At 47.4% G+C, this 19,565-nt stretch overlaps 1 protein-coding gene across 1 annotated transcript in view; it reads left to right on the top strand.

The window, feature by feature from the left end:
- LOC113251638 (deleted in malignant brain tumors 1 protein) overlaps nt 1–19,565 on the top strand; it is a 108,117-nt gene that overhangs the window by 50,780 nt on the left and 37,772 nt on the right. The window contains 7 exon segments of the mRNA XM_048218764.2: nt 205–246; nt 1,082–1,500; nt 3,576–3,879; nt 4,477–4,509; nt 6,520–6,552; nt 7,998–8,151; nt 9,754–9,956. Coding sequence (XP_048074721.1) covers nt 205–246; nt 1,082–1,500; nt 3,576–3,879; nt 4,477–4,509; nt 6,520–6,552; nt 7,998–8,151; nt 9,754–9,956 — 1,188 coding nt within the window.

Raw genomic sequence — 19,565 nt, 5'->3', positions numbered from 1 at the left:
TTTATATTGCCAGTGACTGGACGGAAGGGAATATTATTTCTGTGGGATCCCGCACATCTGAGGAACAACATAAACAAGAGTTTGATTTGGGAGGTCACTTATTATAAAGATGCTAAAGAGAATGAATCAACCAGAATCTTGGTGTTTAAGGGATGAGACCATCTCGACCCTTTATATCTGAAGGGTGTCATCTTGTATTCACAGCAATCCCAACAGCAACACCCAAGACAGTGACAGCAAGACCAGGTAAGCCCTGGGATGCATTCATTCGTTTACCAACTATCCTTTCCTCTCGGTACCTGCGTTTGTACCTGTTTCATGGACAGGAACTGAACCAACTGGAAGTAGTTCATCTATTTGCAAAATAGGCCGGTTGACTCCATGCACGTTTTTAGGACCATCCAAAACTCTTGGGATCCTTTGGCATCCCAGGGTGAGCAAAGTTCATTTTGTCAGAGTCTTCAAAGCCTGAGCAGCTTCCATGCGCCTTCTAGTGGGGTTCGATATATATATATTTTAATTTGGCCAGTCCTGCTCATAGTTAACCTATATCTGCATCACTAATAGGCTTTTTCAAAGTGAGTGGAGCATCAAAGACATTCCAGAAGCAATGAGATGGAATAGCAGAGAAAATAGTGAACTTTTGGAACCAGGAGAGCTGACTTTAGATCTACTACTTCCCAAATGTGGGATTTGGGGTGAATCATTTCACTTCTCCAACTTTCGGTCTCCTTATGGATAAAGTTGGCATACTGGTGCTCTTCTGCTTGCCTTCTGAGTTATTACAAAGGTGAAGATGAACACATACACACACACACACACACACACACACACACACACACACACAAGGCACTCCACAAAGCCACAAATCATTGTGAATGTTATTTTATAATGTTTTTCTGCATTTAGCTAAAATAGATTGACACATACCTCTGGCCCAAAGATATTGGATTAATGAATGTTTTAGGCTACATGTTATTTTGATGATCTTAATTACATATTAACCTCCAACTAGGAGGTTGACCAGTTGACTGGCTCTTTTATCAAGTTCGCCATCCCTAATAGTAGTGTCAGGGTGGAGGGTTCAAGTAGGTCATGGGCAATATGCAGTGTCCCTAGAAGGCAATGATCACCAAGTCTCTGTCTGCAGGGGACTGGCCAGAGCTGCGGCTGGTGGGCAGCCCAGGTCGGTGCTCAGGACGCGTGGAGGTCCTCCACCAGGGGGCCTGGGGCACCGTGTGTGATGACCTCTGGGACCTGAATGAAGCTGAGGTCGTGTGCCGACAGCTGAGGTGCGGACGGGCCGTGTCTGCCCTGGGGAAAGCCCACTTTGGCCCGGGCTCTGGAAACATCTTCCTGGACAACCTGCAGTGCTCCGGGGTGGAGCGCTACCTGGGCCAGTGTGCCCACTCGGGCTGGTCGGAGCACAACTGTGGCCACCACGAGGACGCTGGCGTCATCTGCTCAGGTAGCCCCTCCTCTTTCAGATGGTCATTGCCAGTCCCACCGTCTTCAAGACCACCCTGCTAGAATCCAGAGTTGGCCAGGGACAAAGACAGGGCCCTCAAACATGTGGCATTCATTTTTTGCTTTATCTCTTCTAACTTGGTCAAAAATACAAGATTTTAACTGCCAGCCTCCCAGAATAAAACCTTCTGATTTTCTAATTTGATGGTAAGATTTACCAAAGGTAGGTGTGCTTTACTGAAAAACTGACATATGCAAAGAAGGTATGTAACTATGGGAATGTTTAAGGAGTTTATCTAAAGGTCTTTCATTCAGAGGCACTGAGAAGATGTCAGAGCTGGACAGACTTGAGTCTGGATCCCAGAGCCGGTGCTAACACTCAGACTGCATTTGGGCAATACTTAAACTCTTAGAGCCTCAGTTTCTCCATCTGTAAAATTGGGGACTGATGGCTCTCTTGCAGGAGTGCTGAAAGGATTCAAGCCGTCTTTTGTAAAGCACTTTCGAACACCTGAAAAAGGGGCTGAATATTTTCACTTTTCCTACCATCTTCCTTGCTCAATACCCCAAGGCGATCAGTGGACTAATATGGCTCAGTTTAATCACCCGATGACATTACAATTTTTCAGATACTTTGGATTTATCCATGTGCAAAAATTAGCGAGGAGTAAGGTAGTCGTTTCTGGAACGTCTACTAATAACCCTTTCCAAAAATGAGAAGTCTTCGGTAAACTAGTACCCGGTGTGATTTGAAAGATTAGTACCTATAACTCGAAGTGGTATTTGTGACACAGAGTTACCTCACGAAAAGGAGCTCAGGGGTATGTCAGTACCTTGTCTTCAACCTGAGGGGATATTTAAAAGCATGTCTGCTGGTGCCTTCATCCATCCGTCTGCTTGCTTCGTGGCGTCCTGTGACACGTGGCAGGTGTGACCTCGTTGCAGTCTCGCGGGCCCCGTGTTACTCGTGTTTCCATGTTCTGGAGGGTATTGTCTACATCTGAGCTGCCCCCAGTGACTCCCCAAAGTGAAACTCGTCTGCCACAAAATCAGCAGCTCAAGTCAGACCCCATACGTGCCCTTCACGCCCGACGGTTTGCTCACCGCGCAGGAAGCAGCCGTGAGAGAAGCTCTCGTTTGTGTCCACGGATGAGTCTGGGTCTCCCAGCTCTGTGTCATTTAACGGGACTGATTCTTCCCAGATCAGATTAATCAACACGTGCAAGGATGCAGTTAAAGCTTTTGTTTTCAGTCATTGAAGGCAGGATTTCCGAAACATACTGACATATTTATTCTTTCTATAAACAGATGCTGAAGAATCGCTCGTTAATAGTCCAGGTGGGTCACACTTTATCTTGATGGGACTCAAATATCAGCTCTCCCTGATTTTTCCACAGGCCGTTTTCTTTCAGCTCTAAGTTCACTCTCTGTCTAAGTTGCAGAGGTTTTCCCACCGTTGAGACGCCAATGGAATTAGTACTCTTGATTTTTTTTACATGTGGTGATGGCTGTGTGTGTGTGTGCATGTGTGTGTGTGTGTGCGTGTGTGCGTATATGTGAGTCCATATTTCTTGGAGATACATACATGAGGAAATGGCATTTCAGTGTCTTTTTGCATCTGCTTTTCCCACTGGCTCAAAGGCCTTTCCCCACCTCCTCCCTGGCCCACTGCTCACTGGTTTAAGAGGATTGTCCCCAGTGCCCCCTTTAGCCTGTTCACAGCACAGCCCCTTTCCTTCCCCTTCACTGTTTCTCACACCATGGAATAGCACATTGTTGCGGTGTCTATATTTGCGAAAGGACTTCAGGCGCCCCAAGGACAGGAACCACATCTCTTCGGTTTATAGCGGAATCCTCAATGCCCAGCCGGAAAGGCAATCCATAAACTCCTTCGGAATCAGATTAAAGTGGCTGAAGGGCCCACAGCCTGCAGCTCAGGGACACACCTCAGAAATGTGAGGAACAGGCCCCAGGGTTCACAACCGGGCATGTCCCTCTGCAAACCGCGAGTCCTGCTGGCCTCTGAGGCCTGGGGCAGGTGCACCCTGGGTGGGTCATCTGGGACTCACACACTCACCCTATCTCTGTCCACAGGGGACTGGCCAGAGCTGCGGCTGGTGGGCGGCCCAGGTCGGTGCTCAGGACGCCTGGAGGTCCTCCACCAACAGGTGTGGGGCACCGTGTGTGATGACCTCTGGGACCTGAACGAAGCCGAGGTTGTGTGCCGACAGCTGGGGTGCGGAAGGGCCGTGTCTGCTCTGGGAAAGGCCCACTTCGGCCCGGGCTCTGGAAACATCTTCCTGGACAACCTGCAGTGCTCCGGGCTGGAACACTACCTGGGCCAGTGTGCCCACTCGGGCTGGTCAGAGCACAACTGTGACCACCACGAGGATGCCGGCGTCATCTGCTCAGGTAGCCCCTCCCCTCTTGGGCAATAATTTCTATAATTTCTAAGGTTGTTATTGAAGACGTTTTGAAGCTATGCATCCCAGATGGAATTCATCCTTCTGCCCATTTGCTCATCCTTTCATAAAACAATCCTTGAGCGTCTGCTCTGCACAAGCCCTGGGCTCACACACACCCTTGCACAGTCCCAGGTTGCACACGAGAGGTCTCGAAGGGTCGAGTAACCAGCACCACCTGAGGCATTGCCATGCAGAATCCCGGGCCCTGGCCCCAGAGATCACGACTAACTAATTGGGCCCGGGGGCTAGAATCTGCATTTTCACAAGTAGTCTGGGTGATTCAGCAGAAGACGGGCCATGGGTAATCCTGCACTATCTGCTGTGGGGCAGAAATGACCCAGCGGCTATGCCCCACCCCTCCCAAGGCCAGGGACCTTGCTGCAGGAAGGCTGAGTCCTGGGCCCGGAAAGGCAAGTGTCCTCTCCCCTCATTCCCCACCTGCACCCTCTCCCCTCAATCTGCCACCTGCACCGTCATTACCCCTCCCCTCCATGCTTTGGATTCACTAAAGAGAGTGACCTATTGCCTTTCTTTTTGCATTCAGATGCAGAAGAACTGCCTCCTCCCACACCTCCAGGTATGTCCGTATTTTTTTCTAGTCCAGACAACTTTCCAATAATAATAATAATATCAAATTTACTTGCAAATGCTAAGAAACAGACCTTGTTCTGAGCCCCTCACATATATAACTCACTTAATCCCCACAATAATGCGTTGAGGCAAGTACTTTTCCAGATAGGTCAACTAAGGCAAAGAAAGTTAGTAATGTACCAGGGCTAGCCAGTGGATTGGAACCCTTGGCCACCAGTCTCATCGACCACATCCTTTCCTTGGCCCCAGCTCCACAAAGACCAGGTAAAATTAGCACAAAGATGGGAAGACATTTTGCTCAGATTATTGTTAATCCTGCAAAAAGGTAATTTATATTTTACAGAAGAGAAATTTGAGGCACAGAAATGTTGAGTAACTTTCCTGAGATCACTCAGCGAGTTAATGGTGGAACCGAGTATTGACACGATCAGTCTGCCCACGAAGCACATGCTTTTGGGGAATCTTACGACTTTTGCCTGATTTCAGGGATTTTCTCATTTAAGGATTGAGTGATCTTCATCTATGATAAAAAACAAAGATTAGAAAAACCAGACCAATACATGCAATGTAAATTCTGAGAAGATACTGGAGGTAAATGAAAAGGCATTTTGTTTCATCGCAATAGACATTTCTGAGCCTCTGTGCAGGAGCAGGAATGATGCTGCGGTTTCTGTATGAATAAACGTATCTAATCCTCAGAGCTGAGGATTAAGGAGATCTAAAAGCCTACAAGAGATAATTGAATTAGAAAGTAGCAGAACTGGGGACGCCTGGGTGGCTCAGTCAGGTAAAGCATCCGACTCTTGATTTCAGCTCAGGTCATGATCTCAGGGTCATGGGATCGAGCCCCATGTCAGGCTCTGTGCTCAGTGGGGATTCTGCTGGAGATTCTCCCTCCCTCTCTCTGCCCCTCCCCTGACTCCTGCATGCTCTCCCTCTCTCTCTCTCTCTCAAGTAAATGAATAAATAAACTTTCAGAAAAGAGAGAAAAGAAAGAAAGTAGCAGAACTGGACTTTGCAGACCTCATCTCTTGCCCTTTGAATGAACCTGACTGCCTCCATGTGCACAAGTCATAAGTCATTGGCAGGAGCACCTCTTTTGGACACTTTCTTAGAGAAGAACGTAATGTGTTCTTGGTGTTCTGGGGTCATGAGCAGGAGGGAGGACCGTCCAAAGTTCAAAGGCCATGGATGGAGGTCAAAGGAAGTGGACATTCAAATGAAGGCCTACCTAGAGTTCTCAATTTATATAACTCAGCTATGCTGAAGTACATAGATGATGGGGAAATGAGGAAGACCATGTTAAGTGAAAGGAGCAATTCTGGTTATCTGTTGCTACTCCAAAAACAGAGTGTTTTAACACAACAACCATTTAATGACATGTTATGTTGCTGTGGGTCAGGAATTTGGGCAGGGCTCAGATAGGAGATTCTTCTGCTCCACATGGCTCTGAGCAGGGTCACTCGGTGGGCTTCACATCCAGGGTGGTCTGGAGAGTTGAGGACAGCTGCACTCACATGCTTGGTGCTTGGAGGAGAAAGCTGGAAGGTAGGCTCAGTCAGGGCCCTCTTCCTTTCCAGGTGGTCTTGGGACTCTTCACATGGTCTCTCCAGCAGGCTAAACTTTCATCTTACAAGGTGGCTCAGGGTGCCATGAACAAGCCACTGTTCCCAGAGACAAGAAGTGGAAGCTTTCAGTCCCTTAAGGCACAGTGTCACTTCCACCATATTCTGTTGGCCAAAACAGAAGCCACCCAGGTTCGCGAGAAGAGACGTAGATCCCACTTCCTGACAGGAGGCATGTCCAAGAATGTGTGACCTTCCTTAATCTACCACAGGACAATAGAAATATCACTCAGCACCTTCAGACCTTTCTCAGTTGGCACTAAGTACATTGACATTTCAGAGAACACCCTTCACATTTCCCTAACTTGTAGATGACACTCAGTATTTTTCCCCTGGATGTCAGCATGATCTCCTTTTTTTTTTCCTTCTAGGTCTTTCCACAGCTTCTCGGGATCATATAACAGGTAGTCACTTGTTTTAAATTGAGATGTAACTCCATACCAACCGTCACAGCAGATGCTGGGCAGTGTGCCCGGGACGTGGCACAGAGAGGCTGGCACAGCACGGGTGAGGGGCTGCTGGTCCACCTCCCAGGCCAGTCCTGTCATGGCTCCTTCCATGAGAACACCAGGGGAGTCAGGACATCAGCCGATGGAGCCCCTCAGTCCCCACTGTAGCCTCACCAAGGGGCATCCATTTTCACTACTAAGGCCTGTAAATACAGACTTGTTAACCAAAGGGGCAGGCTGGGAAGGGGGTGTGTGGATCTGCTCAGGTCAAAGTCGGTGGGAGGGTGACAAGAGACTTGAAGAGAATGTGGCTCGTCCAACTGGTGGTAGCCAGCCTGCCTTCTCCAGGTATGGTCCTGCAGGGGGCACCCACGATGGGCACCAGCTCATGTGAAGAGGTTTCGAGAAATCCAGCCCCAGGGTTTTTGTGTCTATCTGACCTGGCCCAGTTGTAACTACAACACAACCAACAGGATAGCTCCGAGATGACTGGGTGCACCCCTACTTCCCGCCATCTGTCGCAGGAAAGACCAAGAATCTTGGAATTCTAGGAGCATGACAAGTTAGGCAAAAACAGAAAGGAGAAAATTAAGCAACTTGGTAATTTAAGGACAAGGTCAACAACTCATGTTCTGTGCTCAAATTTCCTCTAAAATAATTGGATGATTCTAAGATTTCTGCTCTTCTGTGTGTCGTGCTGCATGTGTACAGATGCGTGAGTATCGATCTTGACGAATATGACGTAAAATATATGGAAGAATGAGATTTCACTTGTGTAACTCTTATAAATCCAAAGACCTGTAAGTTTCAGTCTCAGTAGATACCGAGTTAAAGGAAACACAATCTACCCAGAAAAGGTGGTGAAAAAGAACTTAAGGGGGCGGCCAGTCATAGCCTCCTTCAACGGTCCACATCGTCCCCTTCTCTCCAGCTCATCAGACCCCAAAGTTGTTCTGGAGCCTCTTGTTCCCCGAAACTTCCCAAACGCACACCTTACCCAGGCTTAACAATCTCTGTCCCTTCGTCCCTCCTTCCCAACCCCCTATGTGGATCCTCTCTGCATCTCTCTCTACAAGCAAGAATCCTGCCACCTTAGAAGAGGGAGGAGGCAGTGAACAGACCTGACAGATACAATATTTTCTTTAGCAGAGGGTACGGGGAGAGGAAAAGGCAGGGAACTCCTGCATATTAATACTTTCGCCCCATCAGAACGAGATCGAATGGGCTCTCCTTCCCCAGAGACGTTTAAGTTCAAAGTCAGTACACACAGTCTGGGTGTGCCCACCAGGTGGGTCGCTGCCTCACTCCCCCAGACCACCGGGTGTGAGCGGGTCGTGACTGGGGTCCCATAGGTGATGCCTCAGGGACACATGCTGACATCCTTTCTCCTCTGGCTCCAGGAGGAAGTAGCTCCTGCGGGGGCGTCTTGTCGAGTCTCTCTGGCTCCTTTTCCAGTCCGCTGTACCCGGAAAGCTACCCAACAGACGTCCAGTGTGTTTGGGAGATTCACGTGGATAAAAAATTCCGTATACAACTCATGATCCCAACTTTGCAGTAAGGAAACAACGTTTTCAGAGCAGATTCTTTCTAAATAAGAATATTGGTTTGTGAATTCAGAATAAAGATATTTCTTTTAGTAGGAAATATTTGGGGGGGGGACAGAAGAACACAAAATGCTTCCCAATTTGAAGGTGAATTTTATTTTGTAGTGCTATTCAAGGAGTTACTTCTAGTTTGAAAAATTGAATAAGTGGTTTATTGACATATTTAACTCAACCTTATGACAATAGCTCTTCTTCTGATTTTTTTTCTAAGAATGTCGCCCAAATTCTCCTTACCAGCTTGCCCTTGTTATACAATGGGTACCAATATTTATCCTCTTAGATTTTCTTTTTCCTTTATCTAAATTTTAAGCAAGCAGTAGAAGGCTTTCCATACACACACGTGAGCCACCTACTCCAGGCCCAGGCCCTGGATCATCTCAGTGTTGCCTCTGAGTGAAAGGAGCCAGGGGAGGCCGGGCCTCATCTCTGGCACGTAGGGAATACATTTCTCTAAGGCACGGACATTTTTTTTTATTTCCGTGGCATGAAATAATAACGGACATTTTTCAGTGTTGGCTGTGTATCCAGCCCTATTTTGTATGCTTTGTAATATGCCAGCATCACTATAGCCCTAAGGTATACGCCCCTGTCCTCTCCACTGAAGATGAGAACCTGAGGTTCAGGGATGCTAACTGATGAGCCCAAGGCTAACCAGCTAGGTCTGTCTCTGTCAAAGCTCCAGCTCTTCTCCAGCATGTGATTCTGTGGGTGGAGTCTGCACAAAGCCCGTTTTGTATACGACGCACATCTCACTGCAAACACAGCAGCACGGAGAGATGCTATGAAAATCCACCCTTAGCACACACTGAATTACTGCTCGGCCCATGGAGTCGAGCATGCCCTATGCCGAAGAATATTCTAGAAACATGCTGTCTTTGTTGGCTGGAAGCCTAAGGACACAGACAGCCCACAAGGAAGTGAGAACCTTGAACCCACAGCTCCAAAGTCCATCCCGTTATAGGTAATCTGTTCCTTCAAAATCAGCCTCACGCACATCCCTCGTCAGCGACGGCCGAGGTGCAGAGACTCTACGTGCTGGCATTTTTATTTGAAAATCGAGGTTTTTCTCCCCAAGAATTTGAGCATGGAAACTGTGGAATATAGAGGTAGGAAAATCTGGCCGTGATGTTGATTACATGCTGTTGCTGATCATGGGGACGTTGGCCTGGTAAGACTGTATTTGCAGGTATACGCTGGCATTTCTAATGTTTCGTGTAGACGGCGATTGGCCAGAGCCATTATGATTTTCAAATCTCTGTGCCTAAGTCATCACCGTGAGCCTCCCACAATCCTCAGACAAAATAAGACTTAACGGAATAAGGCATCTGTAGAAGTTAACTGATACTTTATATGTCAATATGCAGTTTAAAGTAAATCCAGTACTGTATGGTGACTAACAGAATATAATTAAAAAATATTATTATAAAATAAAAAAATAAAAAATAAAAAAAAGTAAATCCAAATATTTAATCCTATGACTGTTGCACTTTTTTAAGTTTTAAGGTCTAGGAAGTTTGAACCTGCCACTAACATTCCACTTCGATGCCCCCAGCCTGGAGGATATCCTCGGATGCCCCTACGACTCCGTCGAAATCTTCGATGGCCCCAGGATTGCCTCGCTGTCCATGGGGAAGTTCTGTGCCTCAGCAGCGGTGATATTTCTCTCCTCCTCAGACATCATGACCGTGGTGTTCCGAAGTGATTCTATGATCACCAACACTGGCTTTTATGCTCTGTTCAACGTCATTCCCCAGGGCGGAGGAGAGTCGGGTAGGAAGCCTCAGGCCTTTAGAAGACAGAATAGTTTTCTAACTTGAGAGACTCCCCTACTCGCAAAGGCCTGGGATTCAGTTTTTCAAAGGCCCCACAATTGGCCCCATAAGCCCCACTGGGTAGCTGTTAGATTTTCCCACTAAGAGCATCACATGGGCAACTGCAATCAGGCAGCGATGTGAGGCTGAAATGACAAGATGATTTGGGGGTACTGGTAGTGCGTGGGAAGACAGAGGCTGGGGGACAGAAGAGAATGCCCAGGTGGGGAGGGTACTCCTGCGGCTTGAGTGGGAATGGACAACCTTGTTCGGGGGACATGTGATGGGTGACAGTGAGGGGGCATTCCAGGCAGACAGAATAGCAAATAAAAAGGCTCTCGGGGACTCTCGGGGACGCGCTAGAGAAACAGAAACCAAGGTGAGAGTGGCAGAGCTTGTGAACTCAGTAAGGGAAGGTCTCCAGGAGGCAGCCCGTCATTCTGGCGGGCCACCGCCCATCAACGCAGAAATAGCCATCCCCGTTGGGCTTTATGAAGTCACAGACACCCTGGTGGCCCAAGTGCCTTCAGAGGATTAAATCTACACTTACCCAAGTCACGTCCAAAAGCACAGTTGGGGATCCCTTCCTCCAGGACCCCAGTATTGTGTCAGAGACCCACACAGCAAGACCTGCAGACACGAAGATGTCCTGGGTGCAGAGCACTGTGCTTTGTATTCCCACTCCCACGCACTCATCGCCCCCTGAGATGCATGCTGCCGGAGCCTCCATTTTACAGATGAGGAAACTGAGGCCCAGGGAGATGAAACAACTTGTCAAAGGTTACACAACTAGAGAGCAGTAGAGCTGGATTCAAACCCTCCTCTGTCTCGCCTTATGCCTGTAAGCCCTATTACTGAATCCAGACAGACTTAGGCTTTGTTCTTGCTTTTATCTTCCTTTGACACAAATGCAGGAGCTAGAAATCCTTCCTACTTAAAACTTCCCAAGCTCCAAACTAAAACCCTGCTCTGTTTAGAGGATGGACTCCAGCTGCGGCTGGTGGGCGGCTCTGGACAGTGCTCAGGACGCGTGGAGGTCCTCCACCAGGGGGCCTGGGGCACCGTGTGTGATGACCTCTGGGACCTGAACGAAGCCCAGGTGGTATGCCGACAGCTGGGGTGTGGAAGGGCCATTGCAGCCCCTGGAAAGGCTCACTTCGGTCCAGGCTCTGGAAACATCCTCCTGGATAACATTCAGTGTTCAGGAAGCGAGAACCACCTTGGCCAGTGTCCTAGCTCCGGCTGGTCGGACCACAACTGCGGCCACCATGAAGACGCGGGTGTCATCTGCTCAGGTAGCCTCTCTCCCCACGGCAGCTTCTTTCTGACCTTTCCAGCAGCAGAATTTGAGTGACGGGCGGAGGGTGCGCACCGAGCAGGGCCAGGGAAGCTGAGAATGGTGGCCCCGCAGATGAGTGCCCCGCAGCCAGGTTGACAAGGAACGCTGAGAGACTGACCTGCTCTAAAGAAATGCAAGCCAGAGCCACCCGATTGGCAGGTCCTTGTCACTGCAACCTCTCCCGGGTCCGAGCTCCTTTTCCAGAATCTAACATGCCCTTGTTCTTGTTTACGTCACATGAAGCTTGCCTGCTTGAGACCTGCCCACACTGGGAAACCACTACTGGTCTTCATGAAATGTAACTTAGATTTCCTAAATTTACCTCTTTTTTCATTCTTGCAGATGCTGGGGCCTGGGCTCCAGGTGGGACCCCTACACCCTCAGGTACGTCCACTACTGTGAACTTCTAACATCTGTGCAAGTGAAAAAGAAATCTAATCTGTCTTGAGCTAGACACCGGTGGAGAGTGACCTAGGCACTGATCTCCCAGGGAGCTTTGAAATCCCTGACACCCAGGCCGCACCCAGACCCGTCACATCAGAATCTCTTGGCTCACACCAGGTCATCGGTAATATTTAGAGCCTCCTGTGTGGTTCCAACATGCAACAAGTTGAGAACGAACGGCTCAGACAGTAAGCTAAGAGCCACATTTCCCGAATGAGATGGCACCCAAAACTCCCCTCTGGACAGTAGAGCAAGGAAGGGCAAGAAGGGAAAGGGGGAGAAAGTTCCATCACCATGGCTGAGAAGAGGGCCAAGATGGAGAGGAGGGAAGATAGGAAGGTTTGCTTCCCAGGAACATGAGTTGGAAAATTAAAGTGTGGGAGAAAACACAGATGAGTCCATGCCACACTCTTCCCAGAGGGTCAAGAACAGGCTGAGCGTGAGAAGCGAAGCCATTTGGGGCTGCTCTGGGAGCCTTCGGACTTCGCCAACACAGCAGGAATAGAAAAAGGGTACACATTGTTCTGGTAACCGACTCAGAGTCAATGCGCGGCAGTGACCTCCAAACTCAAGATCCCAGCGATATCTGAGCACGTGTGGTCCTGCCTCCTGCAGCCACCTACCCCTCCAGGACAGGCTCTCAGCTGCCCACTGCACCGCCTGCTGGCACCCTGGGCCCCACCCAGCCTCCTTCCCAACCCTGCGCAGGGACTCCCTCCGCCTTCTGCCTTCAGTGGGAGCCTGGGGTGGGGCAGGTCAAGGCTGAGGTGCACCCTGTAGTGTTTCGGGGATGGGCAAGGTGGCTAGCAGCCTGTCCCTACCCGGGGCTGGCACCACCGCGACACATTTGGAGGGACACTTGGTTGGGGGGGGCTCTGACCCACTCCAATCCAGATCCCAAAGGCATCCCGAGTGGAGGTCACCATCCCCTGGAGGCTGCCCACCTCGTGTAGGATGCAGAAGTGAACCTATAGGAAGGGGCTATTGACTTCCCCATCTCCAGCTAAGGCCCCACATTTTCATTTTGCATTGGGACCCACAAAGCATGCAGCAGCTGTTGGGGGGGCGGGCAGAACCCACGGAACCCTGAAGGCACTGACAAGCAGCCACCTCCCTTTGGCGCCCTCTGGCTTTTCCCCGGTGAAACATCTCCCCTAGCCTGGAGCCAGAGAGGAGGAGAAAGGAGGGAGGACAGGGCTTTCAGTTCATCAGACAGCTCCTGCGGAGTCCCACTTGCAGTCTAGGGTTGCAAACCTCGGAAGGCTTTTCTCTCCTTTCTCTCTGCTACAACATTCCTTTTCTGAGGCACAGATGCATAACGAGTGAACAAGAGAATGCATCATGGAATAAAAGACATTAGGGGGGAAAATGAAACCCTTGATGTCTAAATACTACCCACTTGTATGTAGGGGAATCACTTCTGGATAAAGCATTACGTATTTGCCGGGACACACACACAAAATAAGGCTTTGCCATTTAATTCTCTCAGGGAAACACTGCATCTCAAACATTTTAACAAAAGGGACTTGCCTCTTTTTTTTAAGATTTATTTATTTGAGAGAGAGAGAGGAAGAGAGAGTGCAAGTGAGTGGAGGGGCAGAGGGAGAAAGAATCTTAAGCTGACTCCACCCTGAACATGGAGCCAGACATGGGGCTCGATCTCACCACCCTGAGATCACAACCCTGAGATCCCGAACTGAGCCAAAACCAAGGTTCGGATGCTTAACGGGCTGCACCTCCCAGCACCCCAAAAGGGAATTCCTTCTGAGACAACTTTAGGTCAGAGAAAATTTACTCTGCTGCTGTCCAGCACCCTTCCTGGAGGATTGAGAAGGGCAGGCAGCGGTGGCGCCCCTGCCCTCACTGCTCTGCGGTTCGCAGCAATGCCGCCCAAAAAGGACCATGGAGATAAAGGAATTCTCAAATGCACCTGACCCATTTGCTTCAAACTCCATGCACCCTAATCCCTAGTGTAAAACTCTGACAAGCACCAGCTTTCCAATGGACAGGCTTTCAAAACCTGCCCTGCCCTTGACCTGCCAGGCAGTGGTGCCCAAGGATACATCTAGAATATAGAAATAGATGCCTCACGGAAATCAAAGCCAAAAGGACACAAGAAAGGAGGAAGCTCCCCACTGGGGCCCATCGACTTCAATGGAATGCGTGTCCCACCTGCGTTTCCCCACCGAGGCTCTTGGCTGTCTGGTCTTGTCCCTTGTCCCTATGCCTTTCTGTGCTTTCTGCAGTGGCATGAACTCATAAGCCCAGTGATGCTACTGTGGGTCATACCTCCCGACCGATCCATCTCAGGACAGCCCTGGGGTTGGTGGATCGTAACTCAGAAGAGAAAACAAGTCATGGAGCTGGGCGTTGTCTGTGATTTCTTGGTGAATCACTGAAAGAAGGGGAGACACCGAGTCCCACATTAGGAGAGAAAAGAGAAATGAGGGAGCCCACACCACGTATCAAGACTCGAGGATAGTAACAGGTTCATTCAGTCGTATGTAAATATATGACGCTTTTGTGACGCTGAGCGCTTTCCTGATTTTCTCCGGTTTTGGTTTTTGCAGCTCCCATCCCTCAAGGGTCTACACCTCGAGGTGGGCCTACGCTCCCAGGTGGACCTACGCCGCGAGGTCGGCCTACACCGCGAGGTAACTCCCTTTCATTGACAGTATAACTTGTAGGGGGTGAATCGCTCTGATAATTCATGAAAGCAGAATAGATGTCGGCCTGTCCTGGCTGCCTGAGGGGAAGGAATTGGTGGGCTGGAGCCCTCACAGATGGATGGATTGTCTACTTCTGAATTGAGCTGGTTTGCATGACAGGAAGCCGGGCAGAGCATTAATGAGTTATCAGCTGGACACCCCACACCTGTCGTGTACATGTCCCAGCCCACTTCCGGTCTCGTCTACAATCTCAGGGTCCCACCCTGGTACCAGTCACACATCTTTTCTCCCTCATTCCCTCTCAGGGGTACCGTCATACACCAGCCAAGCTACAATGGTGTCTGTACCACCATGATCCCTTCCCATTTTGTGACTTCCTGTTGAACTTGATGGAATTCTAGATTCTACTCCTGGGAAAATACAAGTGCATGCCTGAAGAAGCCAACCAGTGGTCTCTTGTCTGCCCACAGGAGGAAGTAACTCTTGTGGGGGAGTAATTTCAGGCCTCTTGGGCTCCTTCTCCAGTCCTTGGTATCCAGCGAACTACCCCACTGACGTGGAGTGTATCTGGGTGATACACGTGGATGAGAAGTTCCATATAGAACTGGTGATCCCAAGCCTGAAGTAAGCAGTTTTGCCTTTTTCTACGTCAAAGGCCAGATTAGACTGGAATCCATGCTTTCCTCAAGGAGGCGGCCTTTCCACACACCTAGTCAACTTGGCATCTATAACAAAAATATCACAAACTGGGTAGCTCCATAAACAACAGAAATTTATTTCTCACAATCCTGGGGGGTGGAAAGTCCAAGATCAAGATTCGGGGTCTGGTGAAGGCCTGCTTCCTGCCTCACAGATGGTCATATTTTCACGATAGCCTCACCTGATAGAAGAGACAAGGGAACTTTCTCCAGGACTCTTTGTAAGGCCATTTGTCCTGTCATGAAGGTTCTGCCCTCACTTCCCAAAGGTTCTGCCCTCACTTCCTCATACCATCCTGTTGGGGGTTAGGTTTTAACACAGGAATTGTGAGAAGACACGAACTTTCAGCCTACAGCACCGAGTGACATATCCTTTCACATTTTGGGTGAAAATTGGTCTGGTCACCTGAGCTTAGGAGACTTAGAATCATTGAGCTCAACTTCCTATGTGGTTGGAGAGGACCCCAAATACCCCAGGAGCTTCCCTGATCCCAGGCCACCGAGGGGGCCTCAGCTGGGGTCACATACACGAAGACCTCACCCCTCCACTCTCGGGCCACTCCATCGGGGGGACACTGCTTTTTCCTGGGGCTGAACCCAACCTGGTTCTTCTTCGTTCCCATTTTCTCATCTTCATTCTTCCTTCTTTTTTTTTTTTAATAATGATTTTTTATTATATTATGTTAGTCACCATACAGTACATCCCCGGTTTCCGATGTAAGGCTCGATGATTCATTAGTTGCGTATAACACCCAGTGCACCATGCAATATGTGCCCTCCTTACTACCCATCACCGGCCTATCCCATTCCCCCACCCCCCTCCCCTCTGTAGCCCTCAGTTTGTTTCTCATAGTCCATAGTCTCTCATGTTTCATTCCCCCTTCTGATTACCCCCCATTTCTTTATCCCTTTCTTCCCCTACTGATCATTCTAGTTCTTATGTTCCATAGATGAGAGAAATCATATGATAGTTGTCTTTCTCTGCTTGACTTATTTCACTTAGCATTATCTCCTCCAGTGCCGTCCATGTTGTAGCAAATGTTGAGAACTCGTTCTTTCTGATAGCTGAGTAATATTCCATTGTATATATGGACCACAACTTCTTAATCCAGTCATCTGTTAAAGGGCATCTCGGCTCCTTCCACGATTTAGCTATTGTGGACATTGCTGCTATGAACATTGGGGTGCATATGGCCCTTCTCTTTACTACGTCTGTATCTTTGGGGTAAATACCCAGTAGTGCAATGACTGGATCATAGGGTAGCTCAATTTTTAACTTTTTAAGGGACCTCCACACTGTTTTCCAGAGTGGCTGTACCAACTTGCATTCCCACCAACAATGTAGGAGGGATCCCCTTTCTCCACATCCTCTCCAACAATTGTTGTTTCTTGCCTTGTCTATTTTTGCCATTCTAACTGGCGTAAGGTGGTATCTCAGTGTGGTTTTGATTTGAATTTCCTTGATGGCTAATGATTTTGAACATTTTTTCATGTGTCTGTTAGCCATTTGTATGTCTTCATTGGAAAAGTGTCTGTTCATATCTTCTGCCCATTTTTTGATTTGTTTATTTGTTTCTCGTGTATTGAGTTTGAGAAGTTCTTTGTAGATCTTGGATACCAGTCCTTTATCTGTAGTGTCATTTGCAAATATATTCTCCCATTCCATGGGCTGCCTCTTAGTTTTTCTGACTGTTTCCTTGGCTGCGCAGAAACTTTTAATCTTGATGAAGTCCCATAAATTCATTTTATCTTTTGTTTCTCTTGCCTTTGGGGATGTGTCATGAAAAAGGTTGCTCTGGCCAATGTCGTAGAGGTTGCTGCCTATGTTCTCCTCTAGAATTTTGATGGATTCCTGTCTCACATCGAGGTCTTTCATCCATTTGGAGTTTATTTTTGTGTATGGTGTGAGATAGTGGTCAAGTTTCATTCTTTTGCATGTAGCTGTCCAATTTTCCCAGCACCATTTATTGAAGAGACTGTCTTTTTCCCACCGGATGTTTTTTCCTGCTTTATCAAATATTAGTTGCCCAAAGAGCTGAGGGTCCATTTCTGGGCTCTCTATTCTGTTCCATTGGTCTATGTGTCTGTTTTTGTGCCAGTACCATGCTGTCTTTGTGATCACAGCTTTGTAGTACAGCTCGAAATCCGGCATTGTGATGCCCCCAACTTTGTTTTTCCTTTTCAACAGTTCCTTGGAGATTCGGGGTCTTTTCTGGTTCCATACAAATTTAAGGACTATTTGTTCCAGTTCTTTGAAAAATGTCCTCGGTATTTTGATCGGGATAGCACTGAAAGTGTAGATTGCTCTGGGTAGCACGGACATTTTAACTATGTTAATTCTTCCGATCCATGAGCATGGAATATCTTTCTATCTTTTTATGTCTTCCTCAATGTCTTTTAAGAGTGATTTATAGTTTCTAGAATAAAGGTCCTTTACGTCTCTGGTTAAGTTAATTCCAAGGTAACGTATGGTTTTTGGTGCTATTGTAAATGGGATGGATTCCCTAATTTCTCTTTCTTCATTCTCGTTATTCGTGTACAGAAATGCAACTGATTTCTGAGCATTGATTTTGTATCCCGCCACGTTACTGAATTGCTCTATAACTTCTAATAGTTTGGGAGTGGCTTCTTTCGGGTTTTCCATATAGAGTATCATGTCATCTGCGAAGAGAGACATTTTGACTTCTTCTTTGCCGATTTGAATACCTTTGATCCCTTTTTGTTGTCTGATTGCTGTTGCAAGGACTTCTAGTACTATGTTGAATAATAGTGGCGAGAGTGGGCATCCTTGTCGTGTTCCTGATCTTAAGGGAAAGGCTTCCAGCTTTTCCCCCATTGAGAATAATATTTGCAGTAGGCTTTTCATAAATGGCTTTTATGAGATTGAGAAATGTACCTTCTATTCCTACACTCTGAAGGGTTTTAATCAGGAAAGGTTGCTGTATTTTGTCAAATGCTTTTTCGGCATCGATTGAGAGGATCATATGGTTCCTGAGTCTTTTCTTGTTGATATGATGTGTCACGCTGATTGATTTGCCAATATTGAACCACGCTTGCATCCCAGGTATGAATCCCACTTGATCGTGGTAGATAATCCTTTTAATGAACTGTTGGATTCTATTAGCAAGTATCTTGTTGAGGATTTTGGCGTCCATATTCATTAGGGAAATCGGTCTGTAATTCTCCTTTTTGAGGGGGTCTTTGCCTTGTTTGGGGATCAAGGTAATATTGGCCTCATAGAATGAGTTTGGTAGCTTTCCTTCTGTTTCTATTTTTTGAAATAGCTTTAGGAGAATAGGTATTATTTCTTCTTTGAATGTTTGGTAGAATTCCCCAGGAAAACCATCCGGGCCTGGAGTTTTGTTATTTGGAAGGTTGTTTATCACTGACTCAATTTCTTCATAATTAATTGGCCTGTTTAAGAAATCAATTTCTTCCTGTTTCAATCTTGGTAGTTTATAGGTTTCCAGGAAGGATTCCATCTCTTCCAGATTGCTTAGTTTATTGGCATATAGCTGTTGATAAAAATTTCTAATAATCCTTCCAATTTCAATGGTGTTCGTCGTGACCTCTCCTTTTTCATTCATAATTTTAATAATCTGGGTCCTTTCTCTTTTCTTTTGGATAAGTCTTGCCAGTGGTCTGTCAATTTTATTGATTCTCTCCAAGAACCAGCTTCTAGTCCTGTTGATCTGCTCTACTGTACTTCTGGTTTCTGCTTGATTGATTTCAGCTCTAATTTTGGTCAACTGTTTCCTCGTGCATGGATTAGGCCTGTCCCTCTGTTGCTGTTCCAGCTTCTTGAGGTGAGAATATAAAAACTGCATTTTAGATTTTTCTATTCTTTTGAGTGAGGCTTGGATGGCTATGTATTTCCCCCTTAGGACTGCCTTTGCAGTATCCCATAGGTTTTGGACTGTTGTATTTTCATTCTCATTGGTCTCCATAAATTGTTTAATTTGATTTTTGATTTCCTGGTTTATCAAGTCATTCCTGAGCAGGATGGCTCTTAGTCTCCAAGTGTTTGAGTTTCTTCCAAATTTTTCCTTGTGGTTGAGTTCCAATTTCAGAGCGTTGTGGTCTGAGAATATGCAGGGGATAATTTCAATCTTTTGGTATTGGCTGAGACCTGTTTTGTGTCCCAGAACATGGTCTATTCTTGAGAATGTTCCATGGGCATTAGAATAGAATGAGTATTCTTTGGTTCTGGGGTGTAGTGTTCTATATATATCTATGAGGTCCAACTCGTCGAGTATGGCATTCAAAGCCTTTGATTCTTTGCTTAGTTTTTGCCAGGGTGTTCTGTCTATTTCTGAGAGTGGAGTGTTGAGGTCCCCTACTATTAATGTATTTTTATCTATATGTCTCTTTATTCTGGTTAAGAGTTGGCTTGTGTATCTTGC

The sequence above is a fragment of the Ursus arctos genome, unplaced genomic scaffold (assembly GCF_023065955.2).
Source record: "Ursus arctos isolate Adak ecotype North America unplaced genomic scaffold, UrsArc2.0 scaffold_7, whole genome shotgun sequence".
In the NCBI taxonomy this organism is placed as follows: Eukaryota; Metazoa; Chordata; class Mammalia; order Carnivora; family Ursidae; genus Ursus; species Ursus arctos.
The sequence above is the reverse complement of the archived record's forward strand: the minus strand, read 5'-3'. Positions and strand labels throughout refer to the sequence as shown.